This window comes from Pimephales promelas, chromosome 16 (assembly GCF_988280905.1).
Source record: "Pimephales promelas chromosome 16, fPimPro1.hap1.1, whole genome shotgun sequence".
NCBI lineage: Eukaryota > Metazoa > Chordata > Actinopteri > Cypriniformes > Leuciscidae > Pimephales > Pimephales promelas.
In genome coordinates, this window is record NC_142784.1 from 9,728,839 (window position 1) to 9,756,388 (window position 27,550).

Genomic DNA, 27,550 nt, shown 5'->3' on the forward strand with positions numbered 1-27,550 from the left:
CGCTGGGCCAACGGGACGTGAACAGTCTCTCGCTGGGCAGACAGGACGTGAACAGTCTATCGCTGGGCCGACGGGACATGAACAGTCTCTCGCTGGGCAGACGGGACGTGAACAGTCTCTCGCTGGGCAGACGGGACGTGAACAGTCTCTCGCTGGGCAGACGGGACGTGAACAGTCTCTCGCTGGGCCGACGGGACGTGAACAGTCTCTCGCTGGGCCGACGGGACGTGAACAGTCTCTTGCTGGGCCAACGGGACGTGAACAGTCTCTCGCTGGGCCAACGGGACGTGAACAGTCTCTCGCTGGGCAGATGGGACATGAACAGTCTCTCGCTGGGCAGATGGGACGTGAACAGTCTCTCGCTGGGCAGACGGGACGTGAACAGTCTCTCGCTGGGCAGACGGGACATGAACAGTCTCTCGCTGGGCAGACGGGACATGAACAGTCTCAGACGGGACATGAACAGTCTCTCGCTGGGCCGACGGGACGTGAACAGTCTCTCGCTGGGCCGACGGGACGTGAACAGTCTCTCGCTGGGCAGACAGGACGTGAACAGTCTATCGCTGGGCCAACGGGACATGAACAGTCTCTCGCTGGGCAGATGGGACGTGAACAGTCTCTCGCGGTGCAGACGGGACGTGAACAGTCTCTCGCTGGGCAGACGGGACGTGAACAGTCTCTCGCTGGGCAGACGGGACGTGAACAGTCTCTCGCTGGGCAGACGGGACGTGAACAGTCTCTCGCTGGGCAGACGGGACGTGAACAGTCTCTCGCTGGGCCGACGGGACGTGAACAGTCTCTCGCTGGGCCGACGGGACGTGAACAGTCTCTCGCTGGGCCGACGGGACGTGAACAGTCTCTCGCTGGGCCGACGGGACGTGAACAGTCTCTCGCTGGGCCGTCGGGACGTGAACAGTCTCTCGCTGGGCCAACGGGACGTGAACAGTCTCTCGCTGGGCCAACGGGACGTGAACAGTCTCTCGCTGGGCCAACGGGACGTGAACAGTCTCTCGCTGGGCAGACGGATCATGAACAGTCTCTCGCTGGGCAGACGGGACGTGAACAGTCTCTCGCTGGGCCGACGGGACGTGAACAGTCTCTCGCTGGGCCGACGGGACGTGAACAGTCTCTCGCTGGGCAGACGGGACGTGAACAGTCTCTCGCTGGGCAGACGGGACGTGAGCAGTCTCTCGCTGGGCAGACGGGACGTGAGCAGTCTCTCGCTGGGCCGACGGGACGTGAACAGTCTCTCGCTGGGCCGACGGGACGTGAACAGTCTCTCGCTGGGCAGACGGGACGTGAACAGTCTCTCGCTGGGCCGACGGGACGTGAACAGTCTATCGCTGGGCAGACGGGACGTGAACAGTCTCTCGCTGGGCCGACGGGACGTGAACAGTCTCTCGCTGGGCCGACGGGACGTGAACAGTCTCTCGCTGGGCAGACGGGAGGTGAACAGTCTCTCGCTGGGCAGACGGGACGTGAACAGTCTCTCGCTGGGCAGACGGGAGGTGAACAGTCTCTCGCTGGGCAGACGGGACGTGAACAGTCTCTCGCTGGGCAGACGGGACGTGAACAGTCTCTCGCTGGGCCGACGGGACGTGAACAGTCTCTCGCTGGGCAGACGGGACGTGAGCAGTCTCTCGCTGGGCCGACGGGACGTGAGCAGTCTCTCGCTGGGCCGACGGGACGTGAACAGTCTCTCGCTGGGCAGACGGGACGTGAACAGTCTCTCGCTGGGCAGACGGGACGTGAACAGTCTCTCGCTGGGCCGACGGGACGTGAACAGTCTCTCGCTGGGCCGACGGGACGTGAACAGTCTCTCGCTGGGCAGACGGGACGTGAACAGTCTCTCGCTGGGCAGACGGGACGTGAACAGTCTCTCGCTGGGCAGACGGGACGTGAACAGTCTCTCGCTGGGCAGACGGGACGTGAACAGTCTCTCGCTGGGCAGACGGGACGTGAACAGTCTCTCGCTGGGCAGACGGGACGTGAACAGTCTCTCGCTTGGCCGACGGGACGTGAACAGTCTCTCGCTGGGCCGACGGGACGTGAACAGTCTCTCGCTGGGCCGACGGGACGTGAACAGTCTCTCGCTGGGCAGACGGTATGTGAACAGCCTCTCGTTGTGCAGACGAGAAGTGAACAGTCTCTGGATAGGCCTCCAGGAAAATGGCGGGCTGCTGAGGACCGGCTTCCGGGTACTCTGGGAGGTTGGCGGTCTTTCCCCTACTCCGCCGTCTCTGATGGCAACGTGCCGATTTGGTGCTGGATGAGATCGTCGGTGGATGATCGAGGAGTGACCGAAGTGGAGAGTGGTTCCGGAGCTCACCTCTGGCACCTTCTCTCCTGCGACCTCCACGGTTCCCCGAAACCGTGGCCAAACGCTCTGACTCCTCCCTTTGACTGGCCATTCCGTCATGCCAGATCCTGGAAAATTGAGTAGATCCAAAAGTTGCGATGGTATAGTCCGGGCAGTCCAAGAGATCGTCATCCATGCAATCGTTGACCTCCATCTCTGTCCCAGTGTGACACCCATACTGCTGAGTCCTCCAAAATGGTTGGTTCATTCTGTCACGATACAAACAGGAAGGGAGAACTCAAATGCACAAAAGAAAACTAAATACAAAGCAAAAACCCACAAGGGGGAAAAAACATAATCAAAGAAACATGAACAGAACAATCACCAACTCAGACACGAAGACAAAACCGGGAAACATATGACAATGAACCGACAAAGACTACAAACAAGAGGAGACTTAAATAGGGAACAAATCAAGAGGGGACAGGTGGGAGAACTCAAACACTTATCAGGTAATGAGTGAAATAATCTGATCAAACAATGACTGGGGCACATGGCCCAACATAACAAAACACCCATGTGCAACACAAGACAGGACAGACACGTGACACCTTACCCCCGTGTTCTATAGGGGGAGATTCTAGATCAGCGCGTCTGAGATGCAGACAGATGCAGAGAAGAGAAAAATAGCCAAAGCTCGGTTTACACCGATTGAAAATTCTAGACACGAGGGGACCAAATACAGTCTAGGGGAACTCATATTAATGTTAAAAAATGTTGAAAAATGAAAATTTCATGTCAGGGGACCTTTAAGGCTATGGAAAATATATTTTGATTTCCTAGGTAATGAAAGCATATATATCCTGAAATCCCTCTGAACTATTTTTTTTCATCTTGTGTGTAAACAAAATGAAAAAATAATTTTGCACCTGGCTTTATCATATGTTCAGATCTATCTACTGAAAATAAATCAAAATTGTGCATATTTAATGAGATAATGCCTAATTTGCATAATTAAACATACAAATTTCAAAAACTTGCAATACATTTTTGTATATACTTGTGGAAGTAATCAACTTAGGAAGTTTCATGGTGGTATCTATTATTTTCAAATTTTACCCTATTCACCTGTAGTGCCTCGCATTAAATTGGCATCTTGGTTATATTGTGTGCATCATTGTGAACCAATTATTGATGGAGGAGAGATTAAACTCTTTCTAAGCTCTGGCTAGGCAGATTATTTCAGACAGAATATGAAAATATCCTGTATAGTATCTATTCATTTACATATTTTGTGACATTTGGATGTTTGATGCTTATCGAATACGCTCAACCATCATAAAACTAACAACTTTTATTGGCTGAAACAATTACCAAGACATGGTGCACTGAAAAAAATGGTAACCTAAAAACTGTAACATTAACTTTTTTTATTAAGGTGAAAAATATATATCAAATAATATACTGAATCAACCTAAATACATTAATTTATACCAACAAACCTATTTTTCATGGGTTAAATCAGGTATTTTAAGGCAATTGCATGTTACCACTTTTTACAGTGTGTCTAAGCATAATTTATATATATATATATATATATATATATATATATATATATATTCCACAACATATTTCATTTAGCAGATGCTTTTATCCAAAGTGTAATGATATGGAAAAAATGGACACAATTATTATTAATGTCACAAAAAGCCACATTTGGCAGGATGAACTTTCAGAATTTAAAGTGCGTCCCTTTTTCTTGCAGTATCTGTTGTAAGAACAAGTATGTAATCAGAGAGGTCAGCTGTAATCTGTTATTATAGTGATGGTATTTTGTATTATTATAGTAATGATAATAGATAATCAAATTCTGTATATGATGAAGTGTATTTTCATGGTCTAATCATGCAATGATGCAAAGCTAACTTCTCCTAAATGTTAACTTTATTTTTTAGCTTAAACTATAAAAAAAAAAAAAAAAAAAACAGATTTAGGCCACCCATAATTGGGATGTCAAATTAAACTTGTCAATGGAAATAATACAAAATTACTTGTGTTGAGAACTCGCACTGCATCAATGACGCTTTGGGAAAGCCTCTGCTTGATTGCATCTAAAAAAAAAAAAGGTCATCTAATTCAATGACGAGACAGAACATCACAGGCGGGTGACGTCACGACCAGGAAAGCATAAAATCACAGCTTTTGTGCCTCAGCAAGCATTCTGTGTCAAACTGTGTATCTTATTTATTGTTGTCTGTCCTGATATAGTCAGGGCTGCCAACTCTCACACATTCAGCGTGAAACTCACGCAATTGACCCAATTTTCACACTCTCACGCCACACCCCGATTTCTCACGCTGAAGTTTCAACCTGGTCGGTCAAATGCCTGAAAGATGAGTTTATCTATATATCTACCTGTCGAGCCACTCGTGATTGACTACAGCAAAACATCCCATAATCTAGAGCGAGCGTGCATGCAACAAAGATGTTGCGCTTGAAACTGCGTAGAGAGGTAAGCATAGGCATAGATTTCATCATTAATCATTTTGTACCCACCACTTTTGGAAACATTGAGGCATGGATGTACTTAATACAAATAAAACATCTCCAGTTAACTAGCAGAGCATTAATTTAGTTCGCTCATAAGAGATCTAGCGCTAAAATGTTTTGTTTTTGAAATCAAGCTGAGCACTTGTTTGCGCTGCTGTCAGTTGCATGGATACTTTAATTGATTTATACTTGTGCCTATTTCTGACAGGAGTCCACATGTACAGAAAGGCCTACAGCAGAGTCTGCACAAAGCAGTGATACAGGGGTGGGCAGTGTAGAGACAACTTTTCCTTTTTATTTGTTGCATGAGGCATGTGTGACACAAACGACACAGGGTGAAATTGTTCCCTATGAGTCTCCAACAGAAAATAGAGTATTTTGAAAAAACAAAAATCAGGGGGACATTGCATAATATCTCTTTTAAAACGATGAATGAATAACTGGCTTTTCTTTACAAAGAATTATTGAAATACTCAAGGAACTCAAGGAACTAACAAATTTGTCTTGTATTTTATTTTAGGCTTAATTAAAATTTGTTTTCTTTTTCTGATGTTGGCAATGTTGTGTAATATGGCACATGCAATGTCACAAGCCCTGTCAGGTGCAACCCTCAGGCTTTTCAGACACTGAAATCTTCCCTTTAGTTGGCCAAAGGTCATGTCATTTTGTGCCCTTGCCCTAGAACTGCATTGTAACTGGTCTGGGGTTTGGGTCAGGGAATGGCGTCATAAAACACCTATCTCCAAGCAGGATCCTGTTGTAATCACCTGTATAATGGAAAAATGCAGTTCTCCTAAGTGTATGTAATACCATGAGTTTGATATTTATAATTTTCCTAACCACGTTCAAATATCGTAAATGTGAATCTCTGAAAATTCTTGAGTCATGCACAGATCCTGGCCATTTTGCTTTCACACTGATTTGTGATATGGAACATGGTCACACTAACCATCTAAAGGCGGGCGTACACGGTGCGATTTTTTGCTGTTTTACGAGCTCGCAGATGATTTTTTTCACTCGGGGGAAATCGCGTGTAAATCGGTTATGCTCGCATGTCGCGGCTCGTATCGTGTGCGAGGAAGATACGAGCCGAGCCGAGCACCTCTCGACCTCCCGATAATTTTTAAGCATGTCGAAAAAGTTCGGGAGCTGTTTGCTTGCATTCGTGAGGTATATGCGGTTGAATGAGCCGATTTGTCGATCTATCTGAATTTGACCAATCGGGAGCTGAGGAAATCCACAGAAGAAATACGAAAATGGTGTGGACTACTAGAAACACTGCTTCAATTAATGTTTTTATGATGACTTTGTGAAAGGTTAACTAAACAGCATCTGCCGTGTTCCTACTGGCCAGTATTTGGCATATTTCATTCTGAAACAACTGTAGGCTATGCTATTGTTTTTGATAGTGTTATACATTTCTTACAGATTCTTACACATCACGATGATCATTAGGCTATGTTTGTATCCTCCTAAAAGCAATAACAGTTTGTCTACAGCCTAAGCTTTTTTTATTAATGCCGACAGAACAATGTTGCCAGATATTGCTACGAAAAACAAGCAAAAACTAACAAAAACAAAGAAATTATATAAAAATCCAAAATAAGTTCAAAGCTTGTGTTTTGAAAATAAGATAAATATATTACGAACCACTTTAATAACTTCCTAAAGCATGACATTAATCCAAAAAACAAGTCCAGATACTGGCACCTTTCCATTATGTGGATCTTGCAACACGGGATCTGGCACCCGCGCCCTCACTCTCACAACGCGCTCAAGCTCACTCAAGCCCCGTTCACGGCGATAGCTTCTCGGAGCAAAATGAATTGCAAACGCTCACATGAGGTGGTTTAAACGGCTAATTAATCATTCAGAGAGCTTGAAATTTATTTTTGAATGTGTAGCCTACCGTAACTATGTCCGTCCGGACGTCCGTTTCGCGGTGCTGAAATCGAGCCTATAGCAAAATAACCACGGCTTGTATCAATGTTTTATATGCAGTTATGAGAGTTTTTAGTGCGGAACTTTGTGCGATTTCTTCGGAATTCAGCAGGTCGTAAAATCGTGCCGTATATCACTGCCTCCATACGATTTTTGTATAAACGCACTCGTAAAGTGTGCCTGGGCATACGATCTTCCGACCGTCAGAATTCGTACCGTGTACGCCCGCCTTAAGAGATTTTACTCAGTCAACTGCCTTTTAAAAATATTGATAATATAATCTGGAATATGAAAAATTTAATAGTATCTTGGCTGCACATTTACATTGTAAGCCCCCTTTCTGCTCACAAAATCCCTTCATTGAGGCCTTCATAGGAACATGTGTACTGTCAGTGTATGGCACCAATCACGTAAGTTAAGCCTGAAGGGGCTGTAAGTCATAATCGGCATGGTCATCATGTTTGCATTATCTTCATTAAAAATCAGAAAAAGAAAAGAAAAAAAATACAATCTTGGGTCATAAATGGCTTGCAAAAGCTAAAAAAACAAAAAAACTAAGAGCGCTAGGTAAACTTTGCGAACGGCACAACAGAAAGCTTATCAAGTTCTCCGCATCTCCAATAACGTAAAGAAAGTCACTCGCAAAGAATTTTAGGGCAATGCAAACATTTTGTGCTGTTAAACCAGACGTCAAATCGAACATTAATCCATCATTTCCAACAAAATAATGTATTTAAATGACACCCTCATGATAATCGTTTCACAAAAGGAAAGAAAAAATAATAAAAATCTCAGAAATTAGGCTACACTATCGCACTGCACTAAAGGACTTCCCGTATGAGTCGCGATCTAATCCTGCGAACATGAAATAAGCCTGCTCGCAAGCAGGTTTAAGCTGATGGACCTGTTGCTATGACAGCAAGTCCAGGATGAGCATTGAAGAACCAAACAATCCAAGATCATGGCAAATCACCAACAATCCAATCAAGCCAACCGAGTTACAGCATATGGAACAGGCCCCTGGTTAAATGCGTTTGATTACCTCTGGAAGTGATCAAAAAGAAACGAGCTCAAAACAAAGCTGGATTAAAATTAGACTATTTTTGTATTTACCAGTCCACTTGTGATTGGATTTATACAAATGCTTGATAACAGGTGTAAATAAAATGCTGTAATAAACTTGGGGTAGAAGGAAAATTAAGTGCAGGTTGATAGATTTGATTCCAGATGATATACTTAATGACAGGTTACACAACCCTTAATTTGATACCATGTGAAACATGAAAGGTGGCCCAAGTTACCAACTAGAGCTTAGCAAATAGTTAAGTTAAATGGCTTGGCCTATTTAGTTCAAGTCTAGAACCTCAATCCACAAAAGAAAAAAAAGTTTAGTAGTACAGCCCTAGAAGTCAAACTGACAAGTCACAAAACCACCAACTCCAGTCAAATCAATACCAAAGATAAACTTATGCTGAGTTTCATGAAGTTTATTAAGACAAGAAATTCACATGACCAGAAGAACTTCTCCACTAGACACCACAGTTTGCCCACTAGAGATGGTCTTGATGTGCACATCTCTTCCTGTAAAAAGTGGTAGAAGCATGAGGGCCATTTAAATACATTCAGTTCCTGAAGTAAATTAACAAGCACTCACTTGTCCTAGCGCAGCTTTGCTCACAGGAGCCAGAAGAGGGATGGCACACCGCTGTACTACAGTGGATGAAGATCTAAAAGAGAAAGGGTTAAGTCAAAATTTCACTAAATGGCACTAATATTAAGGCTTGAGGTAAGGCTGCAGAGCATACGGTTTCCTGCAGAGGAGCCAGTGAAGCTGGATCTACAAAAGTAAACATCTTCACAACAAAGCGCTTGTAGTGGGTTGGAAACTGAAGACCAGAAGATCCACCCACTGGAACCAATGTGGTCAGGTACCGATCATCCTGGTAAGGGCATCTGAACGGCAAAAAGACAGTCAGGAACGTCTTACAGCACACAGATAAAGACTGGCCTTACTCACCCATCAACCAGAAGGTCCCATTGGGGTAGGCTGAGTGGACTGGGGGTTTGTGTTGCCCAGCAATGTCCCAGCATCAGGACAATGTTGGGGTCGGTCCTCTCCAAAATGCGCACCTCTACATAAACAGGTTCTCGCAGGACTTTTGTAACTGGATAATCAGCAACACTGTAGTAGGATGTGTACACCTCATCCCCTGAGGATACGGTGCATTACTAAACTGATGCAACACAGAGTTTGAGGCTTTAGGCATATTTGAAACAAAAACTTACCTTCTGCACAGCCTTTAGTGACACATTGACCATTTGCCAGTCTAAGCTCCATCCTGAGGGGTCCTGGAGCAGCTACTGGTGGAGGTGGAGGAACACTGTTGACCTCCACAACCAGAGCTTCCAAAGAAGTAGCAGAGTACCTACACTGGAAGAGAAGCCTGGACAAACCATGAGCTTGTAGCATTTGGCAATGATTAACACTAACGATAAAGCATATCACCTACTCAAAATGGCTGTCCCTTGTAATGGAACCAAGTGGTCCAATACCAACTTCATACGAGGAGACCATTCGGTTTTCATACACCACATATCCACTGTCCTCCTGCATATAGGAACACTGTTGGCATCCATTCTATACCATGCAGAGAAAAAAAACTACTCACCATCATGCTCGTGCCACATGCAGTGACAGGGAACTGATATATAGCAAAGAAAGGTGTGGATCCCACAGGACTGCAAGGTGGATCACTTCCACCCAGGAGACGGACTGAATCCAGGCTCAGTCGAGGCAGCGTAACATCTCTAGCCACCACTACCACAAACTGACCATCTCTTATACACTGGACAGTCACTGGAATGAGTCACAAGAGCAGGTTATTGCTGAAGATAAGTTTAACATGAGCACTTTGGATTGACTCACTCTTACCTGCCTTCCCATAGTAACACTGCTGTCCATTAAAGCAGCAGTTGATAGCTACACACTCTGCACCACTGATACCAGGTGGTCCACATTGGATCTGCTCATAATCAGCTACAGCACATTTGTCAAGGGGCTCTGCCTGCACCACTGGCTGCTTAGGCTGAAACTGCTGAGGAAACTGTTGACTAGCTTGCTGTTGAACTGACTGAGGAAACTGCTGACTAACTTGCTGTTGAACCTGCTGAGGAAACTGTTGACTAGCTTGCTGTTGAAACTGCTGAGGAAACTGTTGACTAGCTTGCTGTTGAAACCGCTGGTCAGGTTGCTGGAACATCAGAGATTGAGGATTCTGTGGCAGATTACTCCACTGTGGAACAGCATGACAGAAAGCACAGAGCCAAACACAAAGTGCCAGAGACAGCCAAGCACACCAACTTCCTGCCATTGTTCAACAGCTAATCACACTGTTTAGATGCTGCCCTTTTGGTCTTTTTGTACCCTACAGACTGTGGATAATTAATGATAATCCCTCCCTCTTCATTAACAGTCATGATTCTCCAGACTTGCATGGGTAGTAGTTTATGCAACTGTGTGATTCTATTGGTTCTTAAAACATTTTTGTTTGTTTTTCAACCCTATGTGAACATACACAAAACCACATATTGAGCTCGGGCCGCTGTTCGTACGTCGCAAACTCAGTTAGCTGGATTTGATTGTTGATGATTTGCTGTGATCTTGGATTGTTTGGTTCTTCTGTCATAGCAACAGGTCCATAAGCTTAAACCTGCTCACGATCAGGCTTATTTAGATCGCGGCTGATACAGGAAGTCTCTTAGCGCAGTGTGAGAGTGTAGCCTAATTTTTGAGATTTTTTTCTTTTCTCTTGTGTTGGAATTGCACATTAATGTTCGATTTGATGTTGGGCTTTAACAACAGCACCAAATGTTTGTATTGTCCTAAAAGTCTTTGCGAGTGGCTCTTTCCTTTACACTATTGGAGATGCGGAGAACTTGATAAGTGCTGTCTGTTGTGCCATTCGCAAAGTTTACCTGGTGCCAGTTTTTTTTTTCTTTTTGCCAATGTAGGTAGGGTATATTATAATTGTTAATGAAGATAATGCAATCATGATGACCATGCCGATTATGACTTAAAGTATGTCCTTTAGGCTTAATTTACGTGATTTACGTCTTCTCCCTGAAGATTTCTAGGGCAACTGTAAGGGGCTTCATCGCAGTGCTGTACTCCTTTAAAAACAGGTGTTCCCTTTCTGTTATCGCTGTCAGTCCTAATTTGGAGGAGATGGTGTTAAGGTCTACCATGGATATTTCACATATTCGAGCCAGGGCATCATAGAAGGAATTCCATCGTGTTGTACAAGGTACAAGCAGCTTTTTTGACACCACCTCATCAACTGTTTCAGTAGCCAAAGTTGATCGACTAGTCTTGTTCCATAGGGCAGAACATTTGGCAGTAGCACTTCTGTAAACAGCCTTTGTTGCAGGTTTTGACAGCAGCCACTTGTCAACATCTGTACATGAAATCAGGTTAAGTGTGTGTGATGCACATCTCTTGTGAGGGGGCAAAGTGATCACAACATCACCATCATTATCATCAGTTGCTTGTAGAGCATCATTAATGTCTGTAAATGTCACCTCATCTTCATCATCTTCTTCAGAATCACTCTCCTCAAGTGGCTGGTACCTCTTAAATGCTTTAACAAAATTAGAGCCATTATCAGTCACTGTTGCTGTGATTTTATGTGTTATCCCATATGTTGAGTGTATATTGTCAAGCTCAACTGCAATAGCATCATGAGTATGATTCCCCTTAAACCATCTGCAGGCAAGAGCTGCTTTCTCTCTTTCCATGTTATTTGGATTGATCCAATGTGCTGTCACACCCACGTAACTTTTATTGTGGGCAGTCCAGATGTCTGCTGTAGTTGAAATGTACTCGAGTTCCTCAAATGACTTTTTGAGTTCAATATTCATTATTTTCATATTCACTGTCTACGAATTTAGCAAAAGTGTTTCGGCATGGGGCAACCCCCCTTCCTCCTCCTCGTATTGGTATTTTAGCAAGGATAGCTCTGAATGACTCAGACTCCACAGTGGACAGGGGTAGCATGTTTTCAACAACATACCTTGCAATCAATGTGTTCAGCTCTGGCTTGGTCACCTGTTGCTGACCCGAAAAATCGAGTGTTGCTTGCTTTAACAGAGTGGCTCCGTCTCCTTCGCTGCTGGAGCTCACGCTAGCTGCATTTGGGCATGGGTTGGCAGCAGCAACAAGTGTCGTGTTAGCATGTATTGATGTGAGGTGCTTCATAAGATTCGAGTTGCTTGAGGCAGATGTGGATAAAGTCTTTTTTCCTGGGCATAGCGTGCATGTTACATAAACATTCTTGCTTTTAATTTCAATGAGCGAGAAATAGTGCCGGTACTTCCAGTTCGAGAATGCTACCTTTGAATTTCCCTGGCTCGTCATCGTCATTGTCGCTGTCTTGTGTTTAGTGGTAGTCAGAGTGTGCAGTGACACAGCGCGTGAGTAGCGCATCCGCCCACCCAGCCAATCATCATCGCATTTGCAACGGCGTCATCATCCCCCCACCCGTGCTCTCTTCAGGCAGCTGATGTGCATCACACACTGACATCTCGCGCTTCATTTAACCCAAATTGTAGTAACGCGCCACTTTACGTTCTCAGTAACGATAACGGCATTGCAAAAATGGGGAAAATAATTAATTAGATTACCCCGTTACTGAAAAAATACGGCCGTTAGTAACGCCGTTATACTCAAACGCCGTTACTCCCAACACTGTTCAGCACAACCTTCCATTAAAAGCTCTTGTTCTGCTTGGGCGAAAACTGGGTGTGTTCTTTGGCCATGCTGAACAGCCAATAACAGCATTGCTGATCACTGTTTCTACTATCGATACATATCCCCTTTTAAACCAACGCATGGACACGCAGTTATCTCAGATAACTCAATCCAGCAATACTGATCATAAACAACAGGAGGGTTCAAAGAACCCAACTAGCCGGATCATGATTAGCACGATGATATTATCTTGGATGTCTCATTTGATCTCGGATGTATTAAGCAACGTAGGAAGAATGGGCCCCTGAATTCAGAACAGTATGCTAGTAGTATTTCTGCCATTCTGCCAACTTGCTATGCAGCACCACATTGCTTATGCATGCAGTTCAAATGCTGTAGCCTACTAATTTGTGTGATACTATTAAACAGAAATTTAAATACAGAAATTATTACACAGAAAGTTGAGTATATATTTTTCATTGAAGTCAAAGGACACATTTCAGTGTTGGCTTGAATCCTGAAGTGTACAGAAATGATACATTTTCAATATCTACTTCCAAAAAAACCTTCTGCAGTGATGACCATGGAGATTAATATTTTATATTACTATTTTAGTCTGTCACCTTGAGATAATTTGATTAGTGCAGTACAACAGGCCGGAGATGCAGTGTCATTTGTCAAAACCACACAGCAAACACATCTACCATTGCCCTGTCTAATCGAGTAGTCTGCAAGGCGCTCATTTAGACTATATACATTAAGGATGGAACGATTATCGGTTTCACGATAAACTACACTAAAATATCTAGACATCATCATTTAAAATTGAATTATTATTAAAACAGTGTGTCATTGTCACGATGGCAGCATTAGTCTGACGGAGCCGCAACATGCTGAATGCACAGCACACCTTTTTTATAAAAACATTAGGCCTACTACAGAGCCCCTAAGGGGATGTGGTAGTGGACAAAAAAAAAATTAGGTTGGAGGAGTTCTTTTCCAAATTTTTGCGTTCCCCTGTGAAACTTTGCGTTCCCTCGCAAAGATATTTGTGTTCCCACATAAAACCTGTCCAGATTTCAGACAGGCACTTTCTGTTTAATGTCCCGCTGGCAGTGTTTCAGAGCTCTGTATGAGCAGATCATATTGTTTCAACATGGACTCAAATATAAAGAAATGGAGTCAGTGCTTAACTCAAGTTCAGTGAAGTTGGTAATATATTCACATAGGCTATTCAAACTTCCCAGATCTATAGTCTTGAGCTAAACGTTAACACAAACGACACCTATTTGGAATCACAATAACCTAGACAACGAGCAACAACCCAATTCTCCTACAAAAAAAAAAAAAATTAAAAAATCCTCCCATCCTAATTTTTCCCCACCACCATGTCCTTTTAGGCTAGAGGTCTGCAACCCTGCTAGAGAGCTACAGTCCTGCAGATTTCAGCTCATATCCCAAACAACCCTGGACCATCTAATCAAGTTGTTCAGGGTCGCTTGATAATTACAGGCAGGTGTGTTGGAGCAGGGATGGACCTGAAGTCTGCAGGTAGGTAGCCCTGCAAGAACGGGATGGGAGATCCCTGCTTTATGGGCTCTGTAGCCTAGTAGGCTACAGAGCCCATAAAGGCTTGGGCAGAAGCTTGGTTTCAAGTCTAGAACCTCAATGCACAGATGAAGAGGTTTGGTAGTACAGCCCTAGAAGTCAAACTGTAACAAAAAAAAAAAAAAAAAAAAAAAAAAAAAAACTCATATCAAATCAATACCAAAGAGAAACTTATGTTGAGTTTCAGGAAGTTTATTAGAACACCAAATTCACATGACCAGGAGAACTTCTCCACTAGACACCACAGCTTGCCCACTAGAGATGGTCTTGATGTGCACATCTCTTCCTGTAAAAAGTGGTAGAAGCATGAGGGGCATTTAAATACATTCAGTTCCTGAAGTTAATTTACAACAACCACTCACTTTTCCTAGCGCATTTTTGCTCACAGGAGCCAGAAGAGGGATGGCACACTGCTGTACTACAGTGGATGAAGATCTAAAAGAGAAAGGGTCAAGTCAAAATTTCACTATAAAGAGCACTAATATTAAGGCTTGAGGTAAGGCTACGGAGCATACGGTTTCCTGCAGAGGAGCCAGTGAAGCTGGATCTACAAAAGTGAACATCTTCACAACAAAGCGCTTGTAGTGGGTTGGAAACTGAAGACCAGAAGATCCACCCACTGGAACCAATGTGGTCAGGTAACGATCATCCTGGTATGGGCATCTGAACGGCAAAAAGACATTCAGGAACGCCTTACAGCACACAGATAAAAGGTGTGTTCGACATCGCCTGCGGCTGGATGCAACCGATCGGCGAGAACAGCCGCGTGCAGGCGGGGAGGAGCTGCAAACGGAGACGTGAAGTCGGACAATTTCTGGTTCCCGTAGTGACGGCTCACGTGGTGTTTGCATGCTTATACCACAGCTGAAGTGAAATAAATGCAACATTTGCCAAATAAACAGATATTTCAGACACATTTTCATTCAATACTTTACTGCTTCATAGAGCATCTGTTTGAACTAGAATAAAGTTCAAAATAAGCCTATAATCAATGACGTGAAATCAACGCTTTTTAATCAGTTTTATTTAGATAAAAATGATAAGCATGACACAATATAACATTGCGACTACATGAAAAGAGTGTTTACTGTTATAAAATACTGATTTGTGAGCTTTAGTGGAACTAAAGGTGTGAGAATAAACACTAAACGCACGTGATCGTTGTCATGCGGTGAATCCGGCGAATCGTGGAACAGCTGTGACATCATCAGAGCTCGTGCAGCCGCTCTTGAGAAGCTGCGCTGGCTGAGTCCTCCGGCTACTCTCGTATCGCTCTCGCGGTACTTTGATGGCATACATCACAGTCACGTGGAGTCAGCGCTGCATCAAGTCGGACAAAATTTCTAACCGGCATGCACTGTTTCAAGTCAGCCGACGATCGGTCTGCGCAGAGCTGCATGAAGTCGAACAAGCCTAAAGACTGACCTTACTTACCCATCAACCAGAAGGTCCCATTGGGGTAGGCTGAGTGGACTGGGGGTTTGTGTCGCCCAGCAATGTCCCAGCATCAGAACAATGTTTGGGTCGGTCCTCTCCAAAATGCGCACCTCTACATAAACAGGTTCTCGCAGGACTTTCGTAACTGGATAATCAGCAACACTGTAGTAGGATGTGTACGCCTCGTCCCCTGAGGATACGGTGCATTACTAAACTGCTGCAACACAGAGTTTGAGGCTTTAGGCATACTTGAAACAAAAACTTACCTTCTGCACAGCCTTTAGTGACACATTGACCATTTGCCAGTCTAAGCTCCATCCTGAGGGGTCCTGGAGCAGCTACTGGTGGAGGTGGAGGAACACTGTTGACCTCCACAACCAGAGCTTCCACAGAAGTAGCAGAGTACCTACACTGGAAGAGAAGCCTGGACAAACCATTAGCTTGTAGCATTTGCCAATGATTAACACTTATGATAAAGCATACAACCTACTCAAAATGGCTGTCCCTTGTGATGGAACCAAGTGGTCCAATACCAACTTCATACGAGGAGACCATTCGGTTTTCATACACCACGTATCCACTGTCCTCCTGCATATAGTAACACTGTTGGCATCCATTCTATTCTAAACCATGCAGAGAAAAAAAAACTACTCACCATCATGCTCGTGCCACATGCAGTGACAGGGAACTGGTATATAGCAAAGAAAGGTGTGGATCCCACAGGACTGCAAGGTGGATCACTTCCACCCAGGAGACGGACTGAATCCAGGCTCAGTCGAGGCAGCGTAACATCTCTAGCCACCACTACCACAAACTGACCATCTCTTATACACTGGACAGTCACTGGAATGAGTCACAAGAGCAGGTTATTGCTGAAGATCAGTTTAACATGAGCACTTTGGATTGACTCACTCTTACCTGCCTTCCCATAGTAACACTGCTGTCCATTAAAGCAGCAGTTGATAGCTACACACTCTGCACCACTGATACCAGGTGGTCCACATTGGATCTGCTCATAATCAGCTACAGCACATTTGTCAAGGGGCTCTGCCTGCACCACTGGCTGCTTAGGCTGAAACTGCTGAGGAAACCGTTGACTAGATTGCTGTTGAACTGACTGAGGAAACTGTTGACTAGATTGCTGTTGAACTGACTGGGGAAACTGTTGATTAGCTTGCTGTTGAACTGACTGAGGAAACTGTTGACTAGATTGCTGTTGAAATTGCTGAGGAAACTGTGGACTAGCTTGCTGTTGAAATTGCTGAGGAAACTGTTGACTAGCTTGCTGTTGAAACCGCTGGTCAGGTTGCTGGAACGTCAGAGATTGAGGATTCTGTGGCAGATTACTCCACTGTGGAACAGCATGACAGAAAGCACAAAGCCCGACACAAAGTGCCAGAGACAGACGAGCACACCAACTTCCTACCATTGTTCAACAGCGAGTCACACTGTTTAGATGCTGCCCTTTTGGTCTTTTTGTACCCTACAGACTGTGGATAATTAACGATAATCCTTCCCTCTTCATTAACAGTCATGATTCTCCAGACTTGCATGGGTGGTAGTTTATGCAACTGTGTGATTCTATTGGTTCTTAAAACATTTTTGTTTGTTTTTCAACCCTATGTGAACATACACAAAACCACATATTGAGCTCGGGCCGCTGTTCGTACGTCGCAAACTCAGTTAGCTGGATTTGATTGTTGATGATTTGCTGTGATCTTGGATTGTTTGGTTCTTCTGTCATAGCAACAGGTCCATAAGCTTAAACCTGCTCACGACCAGGCTTATTTAGATCGCGGCTGATACAGGAAGTCTCTTAGCGCAGCGCGATAGTGTAGCCTAATTTCTGAGATTTTTTTCTTTTTTCTTGTGTTGGAAATGCACATTAATGTTCGATTTGATGCTGGGCTTTAACAACAGCACCAAATGTTTGTATTGTCCTAAAAGTCTTTGTGAGTGGCTCTTTCCTTTACACTATTGGAGATGCGGAGAACTTGATAAGTGCTGTCTGTTGTGCCATTCGCAAAGTTTACCTGGTGCCAGTTTTTTTTTTCTTTTTGCCAACGTAGGTAGGGTATATTATAATTGTTAATGAAGATAATGCAATCATGATGACCATGCCGATTATGACTTAAAGTATGTCCTTTAGGCTTAATTTACGTGATTTACGTGATTTACGTCTTCTCCCTGAAGATATCTAGGGCAACTGTAAGGGGCTTCATCGCAGTGCTGTACTCCTTTAAAAACAGGTGTTCCCTTTCTGTTATCGCTGTCAGTCCTAATTTGAAGGAGATGGTGTTAAGGTCTACCATGGATATTTCACATATTCGAGCCAGGGCATCATAGAAGGAATTCCATCGTGTTGTACAAGGTACAAGCAGCTTTTTTGACACCACCTCATCAACTGTTTCAGTAGCCAAAGTTGATCGACTAGTCTTGTTCCATAGGGCAGAACATTTGGCAGTAGCACTTCTGTAAACAGCCTTTGTTGCAGGTTTTGACAGCAGCCACTTGTCAACATCTGTACATGAAATCAGGTTAAGTGTGTGTGATGCACATCTCTTGTGAGGGGGCAAAGTGATCACAACATCACCATCATTATCATCAGTTGCTTGTAAAGCATCATTAATGTCTGTAAATGTCACCTCATCTTCATCATCTTCTTCAGAATCACTCTCCTCAAGTGGCTGGTACCTCTTAAATGCTTTAACAAAATTAGAGCCATTATCAGTCACTGTTGCTGTGATTTTATGTGTTATCCCATATGTTGAGTGTATATTGTCAAGCTCAACTGCAATAGCATCATGAGTATGATTCCCCTTAAACCATCTGCAGGCAAGAGCTGCTTTCTCTCTTTCCATGTTATTTGGATTGATCCAATGTGCTGTCACACCCACGTAACTTTTATTGTGGGCAGTCCAGATGTCTGCTGTAGTTGAAATGTACTCGAGTTCCTCAAATGACTTTTTGAGTTCAATATTCATTATTTTCATATTCACTGTCTACGAATTTAGCAAAAGTGTTTCGGCATGGGGCAACCCCCCTTCCTCCTCCTCGTATTGGTATTTTAGCAAGGATAGCTCTGAATGACTCAGACTCCACAGTGGACAGGGGTAGCATGTTTTCAACAACATACCTTGCAATCAATGTGTTCAGCTCTGGCTTGGTCACCTGTTGCTGACCCGAAAAATCGAGTGTTGCTTGCTTTAACAGAGTGGCTCCGTCTCCTTCGCTGCTGGAGCTCACGCTAGCTGCATTTGGGCTTAGGTTGGCAGCAGCAACAAGTGTCGTGTTAGCATGTATTGATGTGAGGTGCTTCATAAGATTCGAGTAGCTTGAGGCAGATGTGGATAAAGTCTTTTTTCCTGGGCATAGCGTGCATGTTACATAAACATTCTTGCTTTTAATTTCAATGAGCGAGAAATAGTGCCGGTACTTCCAGTTCGAGAACGCTACCTTTGAATTTCCCTGGCTCGTCATCGTCATTGTCGCTGTCTTGTGTTTAGTGGTAGTCAGAGTGTGCAGTGACACAGCGCGTGAGTAGCGCATCCGCCCACCCAGCCAATCATCATCGCATTTGCAACGGCGTCATCATCCCCCCACCCCTGCTCTCTCCAGGCAGCTGATGTGCATCACACACTGACATCTCGCGCTTCATTCAACCCAAATTGTAGTAACGCACCACTTTACGTTCTCAGTAACGATAACGGCATTGCAAAAATGGGGAAAATAATTAATTAGATTACCCCGTTACTGAAAAAATAACGCCGTTAGTAACGCCGTTATACTCAAACGCCGTTACTCCCAACACTGTTCAGCACAACCTTCCATTAAAAGCTCTTGTTCTGCTTGGGCAAAAACTGGGTGTGTTCTTTGGCCATGCTGAACAGCCAATAACAGCGTTGCTGATCACTGTTTCTACTATCGATACATATCCCCTTTTAAACCAACGCATGGACACGCAGTTACCTCAGATAACTCAATCCAGCAATACTAATCATTAAACAACAGGAGGGTTCGAAGAACCCAAGTAGCCGGATCATGATTAGCACGATGATATTATCTTGGATGTCTCATTTGATCTCGGATGTCTTAAGCAACGTACGAAGAATGGGCCCCTGAATTCAGAACAGTATGCTAGTAGTATTTCTGCCATTCTGCCAACTTGCTATGCAGCACCACATTGCTTATGCATGCAGTTCAAATGCTGTAGCCTACTAATTTGTGTGATATTATTAAACAGAAATTTAAATACAGAAATTATTACACAGAAAGTTGAGTATATATTTTTCATTGAAGTCAAAGGACACATTTCAGAGTTGGCTTGAATCCTGAAGTGTACAGAAATGATACATTTTCAATATCTACTTCCAAAAAAACCTTCTGCAGTGATGACCATGGAGATTAATATTTTATATTACTATTTTAGTCTGTCACCTTGAGATAATTTGATTAGTGCAGTACAACAGGCCGGAGATGCAGTGTCATTTGTCAAAACCACACAGCAAACACATCTACCATTGCCCTGTCTAATTGAGTAGTCTGCAAGGCGTTAGGGATGGAACATTTATTGGTTTCACGATAAACTACACTAAAATATCTTGACATCATCATTTAAAACTGAATTATTATTAAAACCGTGTGTCATTGTCACGATGGCAGCATTAGTCTGACGGAGCCGCAACATGCTGAATGCACAGTACACCTTTTTTATAAAAACATTAGGCCTACTACAGAGCCCCTAAGGGGATGTGGTAGTGGACAAAAAAAAAATTAGGTTGGGAGGAGTTCTTTTCCAAATTTTTGCGTTCCCCTGTGAAACTTTGCGTTCCCTCGCAAAGATATTTGTGTTCCCACGTAAAACCTGTCCAGATTTCGGACAGGCACTTTCTGTTTAATGTCCCGCTGGCAGTGTTTCAGAGCTCTGTATGAGCAGATCATATTGTTTCAACATGGACTCAAATATAAAGAAATGGAGTCAGTGCTTAACTCGAGTTCAGTGAAGTTGGTAATATATTCACATAGGCTATTCAAACTTCCCAGATCTATAGTCTTGCACAGATGAAGAGGTTTGGTAGTACAGCCCTATAAGTCAAACGGTCACACACACACACAAAAAAAAAAAAAAAAAAACTCATATCAAATCAATACCAAAGAGAAACTAATGTTGAGTTTCAGGAAGTTTATTAGAACACCAAATTCACATGACCAGGAGAACTTCTCCACTAGACACCACAGCTTGCCCACTAGAGATGGTCTTGATGTGCACATCTCTTCCTGTAAAAAGTGGTAGAAGCATGAGGGGCATTTAAATAAATTCAGTTCCTGAAGTTAATTTACAACAACCACTCACTTTTCCTAGCGCAGCTTTGCTCACAGGAGCCAGAAGAGGGATGGCACACTGCTGTACTACAGTGGATGAAGATCTAAAAGAGAAAGGGTCAAGTCAAAATTTCACTATAAAGAGCACTAATATTAAGGCTTGAGGTAAGGCTACGGAGCATACGGTTTCCTGCAGAGGAGCCAGTGAAGCTGGATCTACAAAAGTGAACATCTTCACAACAAAGCGCTTGTAGTGGGTTGGAAACTGAAGACCAGAAGATCCACCCACTGGAACCAATGTGGTCAGGTAACGATCATCCTGGTATGGGCATCTGAACGGCAAAAAGACAGTCAGGAACGCCTTACAGCACACAGATAAAGACTGATCTTACTTACCCATCAACCAGAAGGTCCCATTGGGGTAGGCTGAGTGGACTGGGGGTTTGTGTCGCCCAGCAATGTCCCAGCATCAGAACAATGTTTGGGTCGGTCCTCTCCAAAATGCGCACCTCTACATAAACAGGTTCTCGCAGGACTTTTGTAACTGGATAATCAGCAACACTGTAGTAGGATGTGTACGCCTCGTCCCCTGAGGATACGGTGCATTACTAAACTGCTGCAACACAGAGTTTGAGGCTTTAAGCATACTTGAAACAAAAACTTACCATCTGCACAGCCTTTAGTGACACATTGACCATTAGCCAGTCTAAGCTCCATCCTGAGGGGTCCAGGAGCAGCTACTGGTGGAGGTGGAGGAACACTATTGACCTCCACAACCAGAGCTTCCACAGAAGTAGCAGAGTACCTACACTGGAAGAGAAGCCTGGACAAACCATTAGCTTGTAGCATTTGCCAATGATTAACACTTATGATAAAGCATACAACCTACTCAAAATGGCTGTCCCTTGTGATGGAACCAAGTGGTCCAATACCAACTTCATACGAGGAGACCATTCGGTTTTCATACACCACGTATCCACTGTCCTCCTGCATATAGTAACACTGTTGGCATCCATTCTATTCTAAACCACGCAGAGAAAAAAAAAAGCTACTCACCATCATGCTCGTGCCACATGCAGTGACAGGGAACTGGTATATAGCAAAGAAAGGTGTGGATCCCACAGGACTGCAAGGTGGGTCACTTCCACCCAGGAGACGGACTGAATCCAGGCTTAGTCGAGGCAGCGTAACATCTCTAGCCACCACTACCACAAACTGACCATCTCTTATACACTGGACAGTCACTGGAATGAGTCACAAGAGCAGGTTATTGCTGAAGATCAGTTTAACATGAATACTTCGGATTGACTCGCTCTTACCTGCCTTCCCATAGTAACACTGCTGTCCATTAAAGCAGCAGTTGATAGCTACACACTCAGCAGCACTGATACCAGGTGGTCCACATTGGATCTGCTCATAATCAGCTACAGCACATTTGTCAAGGGGCTCTGCCTGTGCCACTGGCTGCTTAGGCTGAAACTGCTGAGGAAACTGTTGACTAGCTTGCTGTTGAACTGACTGAGGAAACTGTTGACTAGATTGCTGTTGAAATGACTGGGGAAACTGTTGATTAGCTTGCTGTTGAACTGACTGAGGAAACTGTTGACTAGATTGCTGTTGAAATTGCTGAGGAAACTGTGGACTAGCTTGCTGTTGAAATTGCTGAGGAAACTGTTGACTAGCTTGCTGTTGAAACCGCTGGTCAGGTTGCTGGAACGTCAGAGATTGAGGATTCTGTGGCAGATTACTCCACTGTGGAACAGCATGACAGAAAGCACAGAGCCCAACACAAAGTGCCAGAGACAGCCGAGCACACCAACTTCCTACCATTGTTCAACAGCGAGTCACACTGTTTAGATGCTGCCCTTTTGGTCTTTTTGTACCCTACAGACTGTGGATAATTAACGATAATCCTTCCCTCTTCATTAACAGTCATGATTCTCCAGACTTGCATGGGTGGTAGTTTATGCAACTGTGTGATTCTATTGGTTCTTAAAACATTTTTGTTTGTTTTTCAACCCTATGTGAACATACACAAAAAGTCTTTGCGAGTGGCTCTTTCCTTTACACTATTGGAGATGCGGAGAACTTGATAAGTGCTGTCTGTTGTGCCATTCGCAGAGTTTACCTGGTGCCAGTTTTTTTTCTTTTTGCCAACGTAGGTAGGGTATATTATAATTGTTAATGAAGATAATGCAATCATGATGACCATGCCGATTATGACTTAAAGTATGTCCTTTTGGCTTAATTTATGTGATTGGTGCCATAGACTATAGACTGCACACATGTTCTCATCAAGGCCTCAATGAAGGGATTTTGTGAACAGAAAGGGGGCTTACAATCTAAATGTGAGGCCAAGTTACTATTACATTTTTTAATATTCCAGATTAGTAATATTATGTCAGTTTTTAAAAAAGGCAGTTGACTGAGTAAATAGTGTGTGACTAGGTTCCATATCACAAATCAATGTGAAAGCAAAATGGCCAGGGTCTTGTGCATGACTCTGTGCATGAATTTTCAGAGATTCACATTTATGCACATTGTAAGGAAAATTATAAATATCAAGCTCACTGTATTACATACACTTATGCTGATCCTAACAGAACTGCATTTTTCCATTAAACAGGTGATAACAACAGGATCCTGCTTGGAGATAGGTGTTTTATGACCCCATTCCCTGACCCAAACCCCAGACCAGTTACAATGCAGTTCTAGGGCAAGGCCGCACAATGAAATGAACTTTGGCCAACTGAAGGGAAGAATTCAGTGTCTGAAAAGCCTGATGGTTGTGCCTGACAGACCCTGACATTGCATGTGCCATATTACACAACATTGCAAACATCAGGAAAAAACAAACAAACAAAAAACGTTTCATTAAGCCTACATTTAATAAAAGACAAGACAAATTTGCTTAGTTCCTTGAGTTTTATTTCAATAGTTCTTTATAAAGAAAAGCCAGTTATTCAGTCATTATTTGCCTGCAATAAGAGATATTATGCAAGGTCAGCAATAGTACTCTATGTGAAGTAGTGTATTTTACTCTGAAGTTTATATTTGAAGCAACTATTTCTAGTGCATTTTATTCTTTAAGTTCTATTTCTCCCCCTGATTTCTGTTTTTTTTCAAAATACTCTATTTTCACATTTCAGAGTTGGCTTGAATCCTGAAGTGTACAGAAATGATACATTTTCAATATCTACTTCCAAAAAAACCTACTGCAGTGATGACCATGGAGATTAATATTTTAGTCTGTCACCTTAAGATAATTTGATTAGTGCAGTACAACAGGCCGGAGATGCAGTGTCATTTGTCAAAACCACACAGCAAACACATCTACCATTGCCCTGTCTAATCGAGTAGTCTGCAAGGCGCTCATTTAGACTATATACATTAAGGATGGAACGATTATCGGTTTCACGATAAACTACACTAAAATATCCTGACATCATTTAAAATTGAATTATTATTAAAACCGTGTGTCATTGTCATGATGGCAGCATTAGTTTGACAGAGCCGCAACATGCTGAATGCACAGTACACATTTTTTATAAAAACATTAGGCCTACTACAGAGCCCCTAAGGGGATGTGGTGGTGGACAAAAAAAAAAATTAGGTTGGGAGGATTTATTTTCCAAATCTTTTGCGTTCCCCTGTGAAACTTCGCGTTCCCTCGCAAAGATATTTGTGTTCCCACATAAAACCTGTCCAGATTTCGGACAGGCACTTTCTGTTTAATGTCCCGCTGGCAGTGTTTCAGAGCTCTGTATGAGCAGATCATAATGTTTGAACATGGACTCAAATATAAAGAAATGCAGTCAGTGCTTAACGCGAGTTCAGTGAAGTTGGGAATATATTCACATAGGCTATTCGAACTTCCCAGATCTATAGTCTTGAGCTAACCGTTAACACAAACGACACCTATTTGCAATCACAATAACCTAGACAACAACCAACAACCCAATTCTCCTACAAAAAAAAGAACCTCCCATCCTAATTTTTTCCCCACCACCATGTCCTTTTAGGCTAGAGGTCTCCAACCCTGCTAGAGAGCTACAGTCCTGCAGATTTCAGCTCATATCCCAAACAACCCTGGACCATCTAATCAAGTTGTTGAGGGTTGCTTGATAATTACAGGCAGGTGTGTTGGAGCAGGGATGGACCTGAAGTCTGCAGGTAGGTAGCCCTGCAGGAACGGGATGGGAGATCCCTGCTTTATGGGCTCTGTAGGCTACAGAGCCCATCAAGGCTTGGGCAGAAGCTTGGCTTCAAGTCTAGAACTTCAATGCACAGATGAAGAGGTTTGGTAGTACAGCCCTATAAGTCAAACTGTCAGAATAAAAAAAAAAAAAAGAAAAAAGAAAAAACTCATATCAAATCAATACCAAAGAGAAACTAATGTTGAATTTCAGGAAGTTTATTAGAACACCAAATTCACATGACCAGCAGAACTTCTCCACTAGACACCACAGCTTGCCCACTAGAGATGGTCTTGATGTGCACATCTCTTCCTGTAAAAAGTGGTAGAAGCATGAGGGGCATTTAAATAAATTCAGTTCCTGAAGTTAATTTACAACAAGCACTCACTTCTCCTAGTGCAGCTTTGCTCACAGGATCCAGAAGAGGGATGGCACACTGCTGTACTACAGTGGATGAAGATCTAAAAGAGAGGGAAAGGGTTAAGTCGAAATTCACTATAAAGAGCACTAATATTAAGGCTTGAGGTAAGGCTGCAGAGCATACGGTTTCCTGCAGAGGAGCCAGTGATGCTGGATCTACAAATGTGAACATCTTCACAACAAAGCGCTTGTAGTGGGTTGGAAACTGAAGACCAGAAGACCCACCCACTGGAACCAATGCGGTCAGGTAACGATCATCCTGGTACGGGCATCTGAAAGGAAAAGATAGTCAGAAAGACCTTACAGCACACAGATAAAGTCAGGCCTTACTCACCCATCAACCAGAAGGTCCCATTGGGGTAGGCTGAGTGGACTGGGGGTTTGTGTCGCCCAGCAATGTCCCAACATCAGCACAACGTTGGGGTCAGTCCTCTCCAAAATGCGTACCTCAACATAAACAGGCTCTCGAAGGACTTTTGTAACTGGATAATCACCATCACTGTAGTAGGATGTGTAGGCCTCGTCCCCTGATGATACGGTGATACACTAAACAACTGCAAACTGGAATTTAAGAGGCTTTAGGCAAACTTGGGACTAACACTTACCTTCAGCACAGCCTTTAGTGACACATTGACCATTTGCCAGTCTAAGCTCAACCCTGAGGGGTCCAGGAGCAGCTACTGGTGGAGGTGGAGGAACACTGTTGACCTCCACAACCAGAGCTTCCACAGAAGTAGCAGAGTACCTACACTGGAAGAGAAGCCTGGACAAACCATGAGCTTGTAGCATTTGCCAATGATTAACATAAAATATAAAGCATACGTCACCTACTCAAAATGGCTGTCCCTTGTAATGGAACCAAGTGGTCCAATAACCACTTCATACGAGGAGACCATTCGGTTTTCATACACCACATATCCACTGTCCTCCTGCATTTAGTAACACTGTTGGTATCACTTCCATAAGCCACGCAGAGAGAAAGACAACACAATCAAAAAGCTACTCACCATCATGCTCGTGCCACATGCAGTGACAGGGAACTGATATATAGCAAAGAAAGGTGTGGATCCCACAGGACTGCAAGGTGGATCACTTCCACCCAGGAGACGGACTGAATCCAGGCTCAGTCGAGGCAGCGTAACATCTCTAGCCACCACTACCACAAACTGACCATCTCTTATACACTGGACAGTCACTGGAATGAGTCACAAGAGCAGGTTATTGCTGAAGATCAGTTTAACATGAGCACTTTGGATTGACTCACTCTTACCTGCCTTCCCATAGTAACACTGCTGTCCATTAAAGCAGCAGTTGATGGCTGCACACTCAGCACCACTGATACCAGGTGGTCCACATTGGATCTGCTCATAATCAGCTACAGCACATTTGTCAAGGGGCTCTGCCTGTACCACTGGCTGCTTAGGCTGAAACTGCTGAGGAAACTGTTGACTAGCTTGCTGTTGAACTGACTGAGGAAACTGTTGACTAGCTTGCTGTTGAACTGACTGAGGAAACTGTTGACTAGATTGCTGTTGAACTGACTGAGAAAACTGTTGACTAGCTTGCTGTTGAAACCGCTGGTCAGGTTGCTGGAACATCAGAGATTGAGGATTCTGTGGCAGATTACTCCACTGTGGAACAGCATGACAGAAAGCACAGAGCCAAACACAAAGTGCCAGAGACAGACGAGCACACCAACTTCCTGCCATTGTTCAACAGCGAGTCACACTGTTTAGATGCTGCCCTTTGGTCTTTTTGTACTCTACAGACTGTGGCTAATTAATGATAATCCTTCCCACTTCATTAACAGTCATGATTCTCCAGACTTGCATGGGTGGTAGTTTATGCAACTGGACTATTCTATTGGTTCTTAAAACAATTTTGTTCTTTTTTCCTCCCTATGTGAACATACACAAAACCACACATTGAGCTGAATTCAGAATAGTATGCTTGTACTATTTCTGTCTTTTACCAATTTATGCAGCACCACATTGCTTATGCATGCAGTTCAAATGCTGTAGCCTACTAATT

General features: G+C 43.6%; 4 protein-coding genes across 4 annotated transcripts; all 4 read right to left on the bottom strand.

Moving 5' to 3' along the window:
• Nucleotides 1–8,262: 8,262 nt before the first annotated feature.
• Nucleotides 8,263–10,191, bottom strand: LOC120470588 (zona pellucida sperm-binding protein 4-like). The gene is made up of 8 exons (XM_039660168.2): nt 9,723–10,191; nt 9,460–9,647; nt 9,301–9,398; nt 9,077–9,234; nt 8,808–9,000; nt 8,596–8,743; nt 8,445–8,517; nt 8,263–8,371 (listed from the first exon to the last, which is right to left on the bottom strand). Exons 1-8 carry the CDS (start codon nt 10,159–10,161, stop codon nt 8,295–8,297), a joined length of 1,374 nt encoding a protein of 457 aa, XP_039516102.2. The 5' UTR covers nt 10,162–10,191; the 3' UTR covers nt 8,263–8,294.
• A 4,124-nt stretch (nt 10,192–14,315) lies between these two features.
• Nucleotides 14,316–17,041, bottom strand: LOC120492036 (zona pellucida sperm-binding protein 4-like). The gene is made up of 8 exons (XM_089120964.1): nt 16,500–17,041; nt 16,237–16,424; nt 16,072–16,169; nt 15,848–16,005; nt 15,579–15,771; nt 14,660–14,807; nt 14,507–14,579; nt 14,316–14,430 (listed from the first exon to the last, which is right to left on the bottom strand). The coding sequence occupies exons 1-8, from the start codon at nt 17,008–17,010 to the stop codon at nt 14,354–14,356; spliced, it is 1,446 nt and encodes a 481-aa protein (XP_088977090.1). The 5' UTR covers nt 17,011–17,041; the 3' UTR covers nt 14,316–14,353.
• Nucleotides 17,042–20,748: 3,707 nt separating this feature from the next.
• Nucleotides 20,749–22,768, bottom strand: LOC120470544 (zona pellucida sperm-binding protein 4-like). The gene is made up of 8 exons (XM_039660100.2): nt 22,223–22,768; nt 21,960–22,147; nt 21,793–21,890; nt 21,569–21,726; nt 21,300–21,492; nt 21,088–21,235; nt 20,935–21,007; nt 20,749–20,858 (listed from the first exon to the last, which is right to left on the bottom strand). The coding sequence occupies exons 1-8, from the start codon at nt 22,731–22,733 to the stop codon at nt 20,782–20,784; spliced, it is 1,446 nt and encodes a 481-aa protein (XP_039516034.2). The 5' UTR covers nt 22,734–22,768; the 3' UTR covers nt 20,749–20,781.
• A 2,533-nt stretch (nt 22,769–25,301) lies between these two features.
• On the bottom strand, nt 25,302–27,270 carry LOC120470589 (zona pellucida sperm-binding protein 4-like). Its single transcript, XM_039660169.2, has 8 exons — nt 26,790–27,270; nt 26,527–26,714; nt 26,351–26,448; nt 26,125–26,282; nt 25,854–26,046; nt 25,644–25,791; nt 25,488–25,560; nt 25,302–25,411 (listed from the first exon to the last, which is right to left on the bottom strand). The coding sequence occupies exons 1-8, from the start codon at nt 27,226–27,228 to the stop codon at nt 25,335–25,337; spliced, it is 1,374 nt and encodes a 457-aa protein (XP_039516103.2). The 5' UTR covers nt 27,229–27,270; the 3' UTR covers nt 25,302–25,334.
• Nucleotides 27,271–27,550: the final 280 nt, after the last annotated feature.

Excerpts from the sequence above, each read along its gene's own strand:
- LOC120470589 (XM_039660169.2), bottom strand. The coding sequence starts at position 27,228 with ATGGCAGGAAGTTGGTGTGCTCGTCTGTCTCTGGCACTTTGTGTTTGG. Across the intron at positions 26,715-26,789 it reads GTGTTACTATGGGAAGGCAG|TGACTGTCCAGTGTATAAGA; the intron begins GTAAGAGTGAGT and ends GACTCATTCCAG. Across the intron at positions 25,412-25,487 it reads GCAAAGCTGCACTAGGAGAA|GAAGAGATGTGCACATCAAG; the intron begins GTGAGTGCTTGT and ends CACTTTTTACAG.
- LOC120470544 (XM_039660100.2), bottom strand. The coding sequence starts at position 22,733 with ATGGTAGGAAGTTGGTGTGCTCGGCTGTCTCTGGCACTTTGTGTTGGG. Across the intron at positions 21,891-21,959 it reads CATGTGGCACGAGCATGATG|GAGGACAGTGGATACGTGGT; the intron begins GTGAGTAGCTTT and ends TACTATATGCAG. Across the intron at positions 21,727-21,792 it reads ACAAGGGACAGCCATTTTGA|GCTTCTCTTCCAGTGTAGGT; the intron begins GTAGGTTGTATG and ends TGGTTTGTCCAG.
- LOC120470588 (XM_039660168.2), bottom strand. The coding sequence starts at position 10,161 with ATGGCAGGAAGTTGGTGTGCTTGGCTGTCTCTGGCACTTTGTGTTTGG. Across the intron at positions 9,001-9,076 it reads CACTAAAGGCTGTGCAGAAG|GGGATGAGGTGTACACATCC; the intron begins GTAAGTTTTTGT and ends CCGTATCCTCAG. Across the intron at positions 8,518-8,595 it reads TGGCTCCTCTGCAGGAAACC|ATCTTCATCCACTGTAGTAC; the intron begins GTATGCTCTGCA and ends TTTCTCTTTTAG.
- LOC120492036 (XM_089120964.1), bottom strand. The coding sequence starts at position 17,010 with ATGGTAGGAAGTTGGTGTGCTCGTCTGTCTCTGGCACTTTGTGTCGGG. Across the intron at positions 16,006-16,071 it reads ACAAGGGACAGCCATTTTGA|GCTTCTCTTCCAGTGTAGGT; the intron begins GTAGGTTGTATG and ends TGGTTTGTCCAG. Across the intron at positions 14,808-15,578 it reads TGGGACCTTCTGGTTGATGG|ATGCCCATACCAGGATGATC; the intron begins GTAAGTAAGGTC and ends TTTGCCGTTCAG.